At 41.5% G+C, this 13,812-nt stretch overlaps 1 protein-coding gene across 4 annotated transcripts in view; it reads left to right on the top strand.

The window, feature by feature from the left end:
- Window positions 1–3,311, top strand: part of LGI1 (leucine rich glioma inactivated 1) — a 39,017-nt gene extending 35,706 nt beyond the window's left edge. For 3 of the 4 annotated variants that reach the window (XM_060641995.3, XM_078434607.2, XM_060641993.3), the window contains one exon: window positions 2,120–3,311. In XM_060641995.3, coding sequence (XP_060497978.1) covers window positions 2,120–2,955 — 836 coding nt within the window. In that variant the 3' untranslated portion in view covers window positions 2,956–3,311. The remainder of the gene's footprint in view (window positions 1–2,119) is intronic. The other variant, XM_060641996.3, reaches the window with a different exon arrangement.
- The last annotated feature ends 10,501 nt before the right edge of the window (window positions 3,312–13,812 follow it).

Here is a 13,812-nt window from a genome sequence, read left to right as displayed (position 1 = left end):
ATGTTATTTTAGATCATTGAATCTCAAGCTTTGTTGCACAAACATGACTCCTACAAAAGGTTAATGTACTCCTAGTGACAGAAAGGGTTTTTGGTCCAATATATCTGTGAGCTATATCTCCCTGTTAGAGATTCATAATACACAGTAAAGACCCTGAGAAGTCTGGCAGTAAGGCAGGCTCTTTAAAGTGTTTTATGCATTTAATTTGACGTCGGAAACCACCTTTTTTCCCTGAAAACTTTTACTTAGGTGCCCTCTTAAGTTTTTTCAACAACTTTACAATTTTTAAATAAGTGAGAATATGGGCCCCTTCTGAAATATTTCCGTTAGCTTTAGCTTCTAACGTATTTAAATCTTAAACTTTTCCATAAACTTCTCCCACCTTTTTGGGTGGGAAGGGTCATAATTAGATTTTGTGGGTGGCCACAAGCCCCATTGGTCATAGGATCAAGACAGGTCTGGGGCTGGCTTGAGACTGAGGTGCCCAGATGAAGGAATCTTCTTCAAACTGAAGTTGTCCCAGAAACCTCCTTCTTTCTCAAGGTGGAAGGTCATGCTTCCCTTTCTCCCCCAAACCCCTCAGTTTTCCCATGGGCTATTGCGCAGTTTTGTGCAGTTTAGTTCAGGTTCTTCTTACCCGGAATAATTCATCATTATTCCAGATGAATCTTAAGATGAACACTTGAAAGAGAAATGAATCACACATTTGCAGACTTTCAGAGGCCATCATCTCATCTAGAATGACAAATATATGCCAAATATGCAGTTACTATGACTTCCCTTACCCCAGACAGATATCGCTAATCAATCATGGTGCTCTTGCTTACAGAGTGCAGACAGGGCAACAGAATCCTTCTCAACATAATTTTCCAGGAAGTTTTCCAATCAATCAGTTGATACGGTACGTGGTTGAAATCTAGTGGACATCCCTGATCTTGTCCAAACTCTCATTGTATAGAAGAGAAACTGAATTTTAGAGAAGTAAAGTGATTTTCCTGAAGTCATACAATCAGTTGAGCCCTTGAAAGGTCACAAATAGAATAATTTCACCTATTAGTACAGAGTTGATGCAGAATTTATTGCCTCAGAGCCTTTAAAGTTGCAGTTAGAAAAGGTGTGGGCCCAGATTTGCCCCGCTCTCTTTGGATTTCTTAGAGCCAAGCTCCTTCTAGTCAACCAGAATTTACTGATCAAACTCTCATCAAACTCTTACCAAAAGGATACTGAGCTGGTCCACTGATCCCATATTGTTTTCTGAGATTTCCCAAAATAACTGTTAGGAGTATCACCCATGACTGTACCCCTCTTCCATTTTTCTCAAAGATTCCTCTTTCTTCTCTTCTCTCCTGCCACCAAAACTTCAGAAAAATTACAAGTGTCATCTTTATCCTTTTTTAGGGGAAAATTATGTTACTTTTAGAGCAAGATTCAATTCACAATTAGAACAAACCAATTACAGTTAGAACCATGGGCTACCCAGATCACTGCTCAAGACTTTGTAGGATGATCTAGAAACTTGTGGGATCCTAGCCCAAGTTGGAAGCCCTGGAATAGCTCACCTTCTCCCAGCTTGGGTTAAAAGCATAGAGACTCTGGTAGACCTGGGTTTGAATCCCAACTTTGCCTTCTCTTAGCAGCACTGAACCCCTCTGAGCTTCAATCTGCTCATCTGCAAAAGGGAGTATAATAATATTTATCTCTTAAGATTGTTGGGAATTTTTAATGAGATGATTTGGCAAAGCACATAGTTGGTGCTCAATAAATGGCAGTTTTCACTAGAATTACTATAACTCATAATATGTCAGGGAAAGCAATGCTTTCTTTCTGTAAGAAGTGAGAGGAGGAAACTCAGGCTGTAGCCATATGTCCTGAATGTCTAGTGCAGGTTGGATGTGACATGACAACTCAGGTGTTGGTAACAAGGCCTCATGAGGCACAAAGGCACAGAACGTCAGGATCCTGCTGCCATTGGGTCTTAGAGATTGGCCTTGCCTGTTCAACCAAGGAAATCTCTTATTTCAGGCTGATTTTGGTGGAAGTTGTATGGCCTCAGCCTGCATGTTTACATGCTGCAAAAGAGGATGGCCATCCAACTAATCTCTCATTTGTCTTTTCCCAGGCACGTCCACTGTAGTGTGCAAGCCTATAGTCATTGAAACTCAGCTCTATGTTATTGTGGCCCAGCTGTTTGGCGGCTCTCACATCTATAAGCGAGACAGTTTTGCAAATAAATTTATAAAAATCCAGGATATTGAAATTCTCAAAATCCGAAAACCCAATGACATTGAAACATTCAAGATTGAAAACAACTGGTACTTTGTTGTTGCTGACAGTTCAAAAGCTGGTTTTACTACCATTTATAAATGGAATGGAAATGGATTCTACTCCCATCAATCCTTACATGCGTGGTACAGGGACACTGATGTGGAATATCTAGAAATAGCCAGAACACCTCAGACACTCAGAACGCCTCATTTAATCCTGTCTAGTAGTTCCCAGCGTCCTGTAATTTATCAGTGGAACAAAGCAACACAATTATTCACTAACCAAACTGACATCCCTAACATGGAGGATGTATATGCTGTTAAGCACTTCTCAGTGAAAGGTGACGTGTACATTTGCTTGACAAGATTCATTGGTGATTCCAAAGTAATGAAATGGGGAGGATCCTCATTTCAGGATATTCAGAGGATGCCATCACGAGGATCCATGGTGTTCCAGCCTCTTCAGATAAATAACTATCAATATGCAATTCTTGGAAGTGATTATTCCTTTACTCAAGTGTATAACTGGGATGCAGAAAAAGCCAAATTTGTGAAATTTCAGGAATTAAATGTTCAGGCACCGAGATCATTCACGCATGTGTCCATTAATAAGCGTAATTTTCTTTTTGCTTCCAGTTTTAAGGGAAATACACAGATTTACAAACATGTCATAGTTGACTTAAGCGCATGACACACCAAATTCTGTGGCTGCCATCAGAAACTTTCTACAGTACATGATCCGGACGAACTCAATGCATGATGACTCTTCTTATCACACTTGCAAATGAATGCCTTTCAAACATTGAGACTGCTAGAACCAAGCACTACCAGTATCTCCATCCTTAACTGTCCAGTCCAGTGGTGTGGGAAGTTACCTTTTATAAGACAAAATTGAATTGTGTAACTGTTCTTTGCAGTGAAGATGTGTAAATAAGTGTTTAATGGTATCTGTTACTCCAAAAAGAAATATTAATATGTACTTTTCCATTTATTTATTCATGTGTTCCAAAACAACTGCCAAATAAAATGTTTACATTTTCTTTCATATCTCAAAGGTAATTATTTACAATTATTTTATTCTTGGTGATGGATGCTGAGGAAATAGCTTTATACAATAGGGTTATATTTACATCAAGAACTTAGGGTGTGAATAGTAAGTGATGATGAAGCACTGATATTGATTACCCAAGATATATGAACAGGTTTATCAGCTGATTTGGAACGTTCAAAGGTGTTTCCAAAGGTCACAGCATTTAAGAACATTTTGTGGTGAAACGGCGATGAATTAAAAGCAGGGTAGAGAAATTTGCTTATTACAAGAAGACTGATTTAAAATAAAGAATTGTAAGACCCATCCTTTCCTATCTGATAGCTCTAGCTAAAAAAAAAATTATTCAAAGAACCTATAGAAGAAACCAAACTCAAGAATCTGAATTTTAAAAACCCTATTTAGGGACTTTCTAAATGTCTGACTCTAGAATTATCTGAGAGCTGATATAGATTTGTAAACCTTACAGTACTTGCCTCAAATTTACCCAATATGATGGCCTCTTAATCTGATCAAGGATGCTTCACTTCTAGACATCAGTTTGGATGTTACTGACATGCCACAGAGTGTCCAGGAGGCTCATATTTGATTTTCTAAATTCTTGCTCCTGGATCACATGGTTTGTTAGCACCTAGCACAGTGCCTGTTATAGGGTAGGCTCTCAAAAACTGCTTTCGAAGATGCATGTGTGTCCTCCTGTTATAATACAATAATAAACTTCGTAAGTCCCTTTGATCTATTCGGTCCTATTTATTGACTACCTATTAAGAATGGGGTGTTGTTCCTGTGGTGCTGGGGAGGAGAATTGAGGAGGAATAGGGCATGGTCCTTGCCCTTTGGGGCCTTAGACTAATCGGAGGGTTAGGACACAGAAACCTACAGAGTAAGCCCTGAGTGCCAATCATCATCTGAATATTCTGATTATAAAGATCATGGGAGTATCAAAGATGAGTTCCTAGAGGAAGTGGTCCTTGTTTGAAGTTAAAGGGGAGATATGGTTTCAAAAGGGGATCACGGCAGAGGAGCTGTTTCTGAAATGATTCCGTGTGAAAGAGCTTCCCCCAACTTATTGCTCCCCACACTCTTTTTCCAAATGAATGGGGAGCAGAGAGGCGTAGACATCAACCCCACTGCCAGCACATATCTGGCAAACTTAATGGACCTAAGGTACACACAGTAGTTACACATTTTCCAGGAAGCGACACCTTGGGGCATTATGCACAGGAACCAGATTCCTTTGCCACATGGGGAAGATATTAACTGACATTAGAATTATGGGGGGATAAGAAGTCTTACCCACTCCCGATCTGTACACAGGGAGACAGGCCTTTGAATGTCTTATTTTTTTCAGTTCCCTTTTTCTATAAGTAGCATATATACTGTTGAAGAACACCTACTTTGTACAGACTGCGTTTAAGTCCTGCCTTGCCATTTGCTGGCTTTGTCCACAGGCAAGTTACTTAAGTTCTCTGAGCTTCAGTTTCTTCATCTGTAAAGGGATAATAATGCTTACTGCAAGGACAGTGGAAGGATGAAATGAGATAATGTGCACTTGGTGGACTGAATTTTCCAAATATGGTGACAAAATTTCCCATCCTACATGTTCTGTGAGAACCTTGCCCTCACCCCATCAAGAGGTGGTACCTAATTCCCTTATCATTAAATCTGGGCAGGCTTGTAATCAATAGAATGTGGTGGAAATGATGCAGTTTGAATTTTGGGCCTAGATCACAAAAACAAGGAAGCTTCTGTCTTGTGAACTGGGACAATCGTTTCTGGAGCCCTGAGCTGCCACCTGCAGGATCCTACTAGGCTGAGGCCACCATTCTGAGGAAGTCAAGGCTTTGATCAACAGCTCTGGCTGAGGTCCCTCCTAACAGCCACATCAACCACCATCCTGTGAGCGAGGATGCCTCTGGGTGATTCAAGCCCCAAGCTGTTAAGTCACCACCAGCCATCCAGTCTTCCCAGCTGAGGCCCCAGACAAGCAGCTAAGACAAGGGACAAACCATCCGCATGGTACTGGATCCAAATTCCTCACCCACAGAATCTATGAGCATAATAAAATTGTTTATTTGAACATCTAAGTTTTGGGGTGATTTTTTTTATACTGCAGCAGTGATCAGAACAGCACACCAAGTACTTAACACAGACCCAGCACAAGTCAGCACTTACCAAGTGCTAGTTAATGGGCTCCACACCCGGAATGTTGCGTGCTTCGGGGTCATGCTCTACCTTATTACCTTAATGTAACCCACAGTCATTTCGTTTTTAAAGTCTGTCTCCTGTTTTCAATACATTGCCAGTGTTCTAACTGTGCCAGGCCCTCTGCTGAGTTCAGGGATGCAGAGATGAAAGACTTCGATTCTTCTCTGTTTAATAGAAGCATTATTAGCAAACCGACTCTCTGATTTACCTGAAACCTGAGACCCGGAGCTGTGAAGCAAGCCGAGTGAGGCAGGCTACAATCCCGGCCTCTGGACACTCAATTCAGATCTTTCTTCATCACATGGTGCTACCTTTCAACACCTCACCCTCCAGTCTGAACCTGGGATTGCAGACAGGAATGAGGTGAGGAGTGAGAAGGCTGACAGAAATTCAAGAAAGACTGAGGAGGAGGACACATGGTAGGGTCCACTTTCACTACAATTGGCCAGTCCTTTCTCAGAGTTGCTCTTTTCACCTGTATCCTTCATCTACCTTACACGGTATAACTCTGCCCCCTCTCCAGCCATAGATGATTGGACCTGAAGTGAACTCCTCATCCAGGGTTCAACCCGGATGCTGGGCTGGGCTCAGCCTGAACTGATCTAGTTCTCTCTCCTGGATATTTGGAATTAGGACAGCAGAAGCTGGGTCAATTAGCCACAGGCACCGGAATTGTAAAATGATCTTAAATCAGGTCCCCTCAAAGCAGAGGGATTTATTGGGGGAGTGCTGTCATGCTATACCTGTAAGGGAGTGAGACTAGGGCAGGGGAAGATGCCACACAAAGTTGTCCTTTCAGGAGAAGTTAGCTTCAGCCTGACTCCACCACGGGGAACTCCAGAGTGTGAACTGTAGCACACAGTGTGTCCTGCCTTGAGGCAAGGAGGACAGACGTTCATATCCCACCCCCTACCTGATAGTCTTTGACCAAAAAGTATGGGGCATAACGTCTCAGACATCTCCAGCAATGAAAGTCCCTATTGGCTAAGGACAATTCTCAGAAAAGTATGCAAATGTAAGCTGATATAAACTGACACCCATGGCTGCTGCAGGATGGGTGCTTCAACCTAGTAAAGAGCAGTTGGGTGGGAACCAGTGAAAGATACTACAGGGACAGTCACTGAGGTACTAAAGACACCATTTTGGAGCAGCCATAAGGGCAGCAAAAGAGCAGAGGAAGCTGGTCTGAAAAGTGAGGAGAGAATGACTTAGAAGGTCAGAGAGAAGAAGGGGTGAGAAACTACCTATCTGAGGGGGAGAGGGAGGAAGAGCTAGGAGAGAGAGAAAGGAGAGGGAGAAAAGGTAAGAAAAAGAAGAGAGAGGGAGGTCTGGTGTCCCAAGTCAGGTCGCCTGAGAACCAGACTCTGAGAAGCTAATGTACACACATTTATCAGGTAGTACCCTTGAGATGACACCCGACAGAGAAAAGAAAGGAGAATTCGGCAGAGAACAGCTGTGCTGTGGTGCAGTTCCAATAAAAGTAGCACTGTAGGGAGCCAAGATGCTCCCTCTCAGGTGTCCCAAGTTGGACCGAGGGGCCCCACCAGGTCTTTACACCTCCATGTTGATTAGTTTTTGGATGTGGGCTGAAAGAAAGAAAGGCTGTGTTTTAACCACAGCAATCCCCAAAGAGGGGAGGAAGCAGAAGCTGTCTCTGGGAGTCCTCCTAGCAGCTGGAAAAGTAAGTCTTTTATTTCTGAATAAGGATCTGAGCAGCACAACACAGCATCCACCACAAGGGGAAAGAGGGGGGGAGAGAGAGGGTGCGAGAAGGAAGCAGCCCAATTCCTAGGGATTGTCCATTTCCCGCAAATACCTCATTACATCCAATGGCACTCCCTGCCGCTGAATTCCTTGACGTACTTCAGTAGCCTTCTAATAACAACCCCACCTCCACCATCACCACACACACACATTTGGCTTTGTTCCAGATTAGTTTGACTGGGTTTCTGTACTTGCCACACAATTATCTTCACCTAAGTCAGAATGTTTAGGCACAGTTACTGAAATGTAAATACAATGCGGAGTACTAGATATTCCCATCTCTTTTTCCTGTGCTATTCAAACTGTGTGATTTCTATTCATCTATCTTCAAGTCCACTTACTCCTCTGTCATCTCCAACCTCAAATTTCTTTAAAAGGTAATATTACTTCAGCTAGATCAGAGCTGCTCAACTTTTAAAAAATATTTTAATGTTTAAAAAATTTGAACCATGGAAATTTTAAAAATCTCCAGTGTATTTTAGGCCAATGTCTTTCCATTGTGTTGCAGACCAACATTTTTGGAAATTAGAATAAAAATGAATTACCAGAAAAATGATCAAATGCTTTGTTATTGTGGTCACACTGCTGTAAGAGATTCTCAACATTTCCTTTCTTTTTTATTAAAAAAATTTTTTTAACATTTATTCATTTTTGAGAGACAGAAAGAGACAGAGCATGAGCAGGGAAGGGGCAGAGAGAAGGAGACACATAATCCAAAGCAGGCTCCAGGCTCTGAGCCATCAGCACAGAGCCTGATGCAGGGCTTGAACTCATGAACTGCAAGATCATGACCTGAGCCAAAGTCAGAGGCTCAACTGACTCAGCCACCCAGGTGCCCCCTCAACATTTCCTTTCAAGTCCTGTACTCAATCCATCCCAATTTAATTCCAAACTCTTCCCAGCCTGGCACTAGATGTGGTTCTAGGACCACATCTGTAGGTATCTGAACTAGTCAATGAGAGCTAAACTCTCTCAACTCAGTTCTTTGTCGATTTTAGTGTGGGATATAGAGGCATTTATTTTTATCTTTTTATTTTTTATTTTTTGAGAGAGAGTATGCCCTCAAGAGTTGGGGAGGGGCAGAGGGAGAGAGAGAGAGAGAGAGAGAGAGAGAGAGAGAGAGAGAGAATCTTAAGTAGGCTCTAGGCCCAGCTCAGAGCCCAATGCAGGGCTGATCTCATCACCGTGAGAACTTGACCTGAGCCAAAATCAAGAGTCAGAAGCTTAACTGTCTGAGCTACCCAAGTGCCTTGGATATAGAAGCATTTTAACATGGTTGCTCTCATGGGTATAGTGCACCCAGGACCACCGCAGGCCTAGGAAGACCTACAGTGGTTCCTATAAAGTCCTAAAGGTGGAGTTCAAAATCTGGCCAGCTTCTCCTCCTACTCCTGCACCTCTGTTTCACCCACACTCCCTTTATGCTCACAATTTGCCACTCCCTGTTTATCTGAGCACATAGTTGCTTCTGTGCCCATGCTACCCCAACTACCAACAATGGCATTCCCCAACTCTTCTACATTTTGATATCTTAGTCCTCATCCAACCAGTTAGATGTGGATTCTCCTTTCTCAGCCCATGTCTTTTACCATGAGCAAGGCTCATAATTCATACTGCCTTACATTATGGTTGGTTGTTGATCTATCCATCTCTCCACAGGTTACACAGCCCTGCAGATCAGGACTATGTCTTAGGCATCTGTGATTCTTCTATGCCATCCTGTCCTCTATCCCCTGGAATAGTTCTGCTTTGTAGAAACTCCATAAAGCTGGTAGAAATGAAATGGCTTTAAGCCTACCAGCTTCAGCCTCCCTGTTTTGCATATCTGAGAAGTGGCCTCATCCCCTACAGCAAATTCCCAGTCTCACAAAGAATCCTGGCCATGGAAAACATAAGAGACTCTTCAATATAGAGAGCAAACTGAGGGTTGCTGGACGGGTTGTGGGGGATGGAGGGAATGGGCTAAATGGGCAAGGGGCATTAAAGAAGACACCTGCTGGGATGAGCACTGGGTGTTATAGTAGGGGATGAATCACTGGATTCTATTCCTGAAATCATTATTGCACTATATGCTAATTAACTTAGATGTAAATTTAAGCAAACAAACAAACAAACAAATAAATAAGTAATCCTGGCCATGGATTACCCCAAAAGAACACACCTGTACAGGCCCACCTGCTTCCTAGGGGTAACTGGCGTGGTCTGGAAGGTAAAAGAAACACAATTTATTTCCTGAGTAAATCCTTATTCAAACAATTTATTTCCTGAGTAAATCCTTAGGCAAATCTACCTAAAACCTGATCCACAAAAATGAAGGACTGGAACTAATTTAATTAATCCATAGAGACCCAAAGAACACGAGGCTTGATATTAACACTTTCAGAAAGTCTATGCCCTTTGAAATTTTTATCCCCAAGAGGGATCCATATCCATGGTCAGCACTACTCAGAGATGCCTCAAAGGGAGCATCTTCCCCAGCTGAAGCTTTTAACAATAATTCTCAGCAAAACTGTGTCCCAGAAATTAGTCCTTCCAACAGTGCCAGATCCCAGGACAACTGTCCTTTGTCCTTCATTCCCTTAACGCTGTCCACCCACACATATTTAACAGTTCTTAAAAAAACTTTAGGAATTTTAACATTTTAATTCAGTATTATGATTTATATTTTAACATTTTAATTTCATTATAATAATAGGTGGCACTTATTGAGTACTTACGATGAGCCAGGCACTATATTTAAAAAAATTTTTTTTAACGTTTATTCATTTTCTGAGAGACAGAGAGAGACAGAGAATGAGTGGGGGAGGGGCAGAAAGAGAGGGAGACACAGAATCTGAAGCAGGCTCCAGGATCTGAACTGACAGCACAGAGCCTGACGCACGGCTTGAACTCATGAACCATGAGATCATGACCTGAGCCGAAGTCGGACGCTTAACCGACTGAGCCACCCAGGTACCCCTGAGCCAGGCACTATATTAAATGCTTTATCTGTACTGTCATTCCATCTTCTAGGATTCTGTAATAATAGCATTGTTTTACAAATGAGAGAGCTTAGTCTTAGAAAAGCTAAGTAACTTGCCCATATAGCCAGTTAAGAAGGAAAGTCAAGATTCATTTTGGATAGTATCCATCAATGACATCATGGCATGCTATGAAGTGCTTAAAGACAAAATACATATTAAAAATTGAAAATTCAGGACTGTGTAAACTACAGAAGACACCCCAATCAAGAACCTTGAATGTTCCAAGTAACCTAGGACTACTGATTGGTATTTATACCCATGGACACAACAAGCTCAATTTGATAGAAAACATTTATTGAACAGCTACTATATGCAAAGTGCTATGAAAAATGATATGAAGGAAACAAAATGAGCAAGAAGTTCTCCCTCCTTTTAAACAATGTACATGCCTCTGGAGTTTATTTCTAAAAGGCAGCATGTAAAAACAATAAAAGAGGCATCAGTAAGTTCTACAGTATCTAAAGGAGAAGTGAAACATGACCCACGTTTTCTGGACTTTTGCCTGTAAATCTATCCTATTTCGTGACCAGAATATTCCTCTCTTTAGAGCCGCAGACATAGTGATTAACAACATGTGTTTTAGACTCAGGCAGATCCGCGTTTGCATCTCACTGTGGCTACTTACTAGTTCTATGACCTTAGACAAATTAATTAATCATTATTTCACCACCCAGGCTCCGATCCCTGAGGGGAAATAATGGTCAGGATTCTTTTGGTTATAAATTGCTGAAATCCAACTAAACTAGTTTAAATATGAAAATACATATAGCTTCAGAAACATTACCAGTTACTCAGGTGATACTTTCATAAATCTGTTTTTCTCTGACTCTATTGTTGACTTCTTTCTAAGCCAGTCTCTCCTTTCATGGAGGAGAGATACCCATCAGCAGCTCCAACATGACATCTTGCCAGTAGCCATGCCCAGTTGAAAGACAGTGTTCCTTTTCCAGTAGTTGTAGCAAAAGTTTGGGGCTGAGGCTCATTGGCCCAGTGCCCATCCCTGAAGCAATTGTTTTGGCTAAGGATAGAAGGCTCTGATTGGCCAAGCTTGGGTCATATGCCCACTGTTGGAACCTGTGGGTGAGAACCATGTGCAATGACAGTGAGGTAAGGGTGATTCCCAAAAGTAAAACTGTAATGCTATTAAAAAGAAAGAAAAGATGCTGAACAGACAAAACAACAAAAGTCATCAGCAGGAGGTGTGGTCTCTATCAAGAATCTGAGTTTAGAGAGCCAGAGTTCCCAGGGAAGAAGCTACACCCTTTGATGTTTCTAGAATCCCTTCACTAAAAGGTTTCAAAGAGTCCTTCCAGCTCTTATTTTGCAAAACTTGACAAAATATAATCTCCCATCTTTGTCTATTATTCATGATGATTCACTGTAACAATTTCTATATACATTTTTAAATGGTGTTCTCACAAACATTCTGTTTTAAAATATTTAAACTGATATCCTCTGTTTCAGAATGATGTTTTCCCAAGTGAAGTCAGGCTGCCAATTCTGATTTAGTGGCCACCCATCCCTGGAAGATGAGATCAAGCATTCCTAGATCACTTTTTGTTCCCCTGGATGTGCTTCCGTTTCAGATCAATCTTCACCTGGCAAGGGCAGCTCTCTCCTTACTCTAATCACCTTGAGGTTGGCTTGAAGATTAACACCTTAGAGGCTCCCTACTGCTCAGGACTTTTCCTGACTTAGTTTTTCCACAGGTAACTAGGCATTAGCTGGAAATTATCATAGATCAATCTCTGCAGAGAAGAGAATGACATAAAACACTGACTTTTGTTAATAACGGTTCCCTGACCTGGTTTTCCCCCAGAATCACCCAGAAAGCAAACTAACTACACAGGTTCCTGGGACCCCACCTCAGAGCCACTGAAAGTGAATCTTCAAAGAACAGGACTTAGGAATTTTTATTTTTAAACATTCCTTAGGTGATTGTGATGTTGCTAACCCATCACCAGTCTACTAACTGGGCCCCTGCTCTAAATAACCACATTGAACTGACCGTGGCATGTCAGGAACACCAAGCCTGTGGTTACAAAAGTTGGCCAAAAGCTGTAGAATGTACTAGCTTTAAATATTTCCCGAAACCAAGACACCGAGTCTCCTTTGGCCTCAGTTTTTTCTATAAGATATTGGAACTGAGTCAGGTCAAACTAAAGGTCTTTCAGCTCTGAAAAATCTGTAACTTTCTGTTATAATGGGGGGTAGGGAATAGCTTGTAAGTTTGGAGATCTTGGCCCAATACAACCACCTTTATAGTTTTGTGACCTTGAGAAGTCACTTTCACTCCCTGGGTCACAATTTCTTTTCTTTAAAAGTTGGTTGGAGTACATGAGTTATAATTCTAAGATAGCTGTAAGATAACAATTAAGCCTTAGATAATTCTCCAAAATAATCTGTTAATATGTATAGTATGAACAAGCTGAGGTTGATCACAATTTCCTGTTGACTTGGGTTTGCTGGCTTAAGAGTCTATAAGCAGCATTTGGTATGTTGGTATTTAATGGATATGACATTTCATTGCACCAAATGGGAATGGAATATTTTTAGCACAGAATTCGCTAAGTTTTAGTAAAGAGGGCTTGTTCTGTGAATGGAGTGTGAACAAGCAAAGATACTATTTTAAAAGACCAAATATAACCCCCCTCCCCATCACAAAATAGTCATATGTGTACATATTTTCACCACAGAGCTTGAAGAACTTACCCCTTTTTGTATTTTCTAAAAGGCAGTATACCATCTACTTTAATAACTATGCTGGCTCACACACATTCCTCCTGTCTTTGCATGGCCTGCATACTTATGATTAGTAGGCTAGAAGGTGCCTGGGTGGCTTAGTCAGTTAAATGTTAGACTCTTGATTTCAGCTCAGGTCATGATCTCATGGCTGGTGGGGTCAAGCCTGATGCTGGGCTCTGCCCACTAAACACATGGAGCCTGCTTTGGATTCTCTCCCTCTCTCTCTCTGTCCCTGCCCCTACTCACATGCGCATGTGCATGTGCTCTCTCTCTCTCAAAATAAATAAATAAACCTTAAAAAAAATAGGCTATCACACTCTGCACTGACAATGCAGAGTCAGCTTGGGATTCTCTCTCTCTCTCTCTCTCTCTCTCACACACACACACACACACACACACACACACACACACACACACACATGTTCTGAGTCTCTCTCTCTCAAAACAAACTTTAAAAAAATTGGGCTAAAAATATTGTTAATGATTGAAGGCAATAATGATAATAGCTACCATTTATTGAACACTTACTATGTGCAGAACATATGCTATTTCATATGTATTTAGCCATTCAACCTTGCACCAATGTTATTATTCTCAGCATTTTCTTAAGAAAAAAATGGAAGTTCAGAGAGGTACAGAAGCCTGCCCAAGGCATGTAGCTAACAGACAGCAGAACCAGGGTTCAAACCAGGTCTCTCTGCAATCAGAACCCTAGTGATTGACTTACATTGATGTACTTATACTGATTGTTATCAGTCAG

The sequence above is a fragment of the Panthera onca genome, chromosome D2, assembly GCF_046562875.1.
Source record: "Panthera onca isolate mPanOnc1 chromosome D2, mPanOnc1 haplotype 2, whole genome shotgun sequence".
Classification (NCBI taxonomy): Eukaryota; Metazoa; Chordata; class Mammalia; order Carnivora; family Felidae; genus Panthera; species Panthera onca.
Note: the sequence above shows the minus strand (reverse complement) of the source record. Positions and strands in the feature narration are given on the sequence as shown.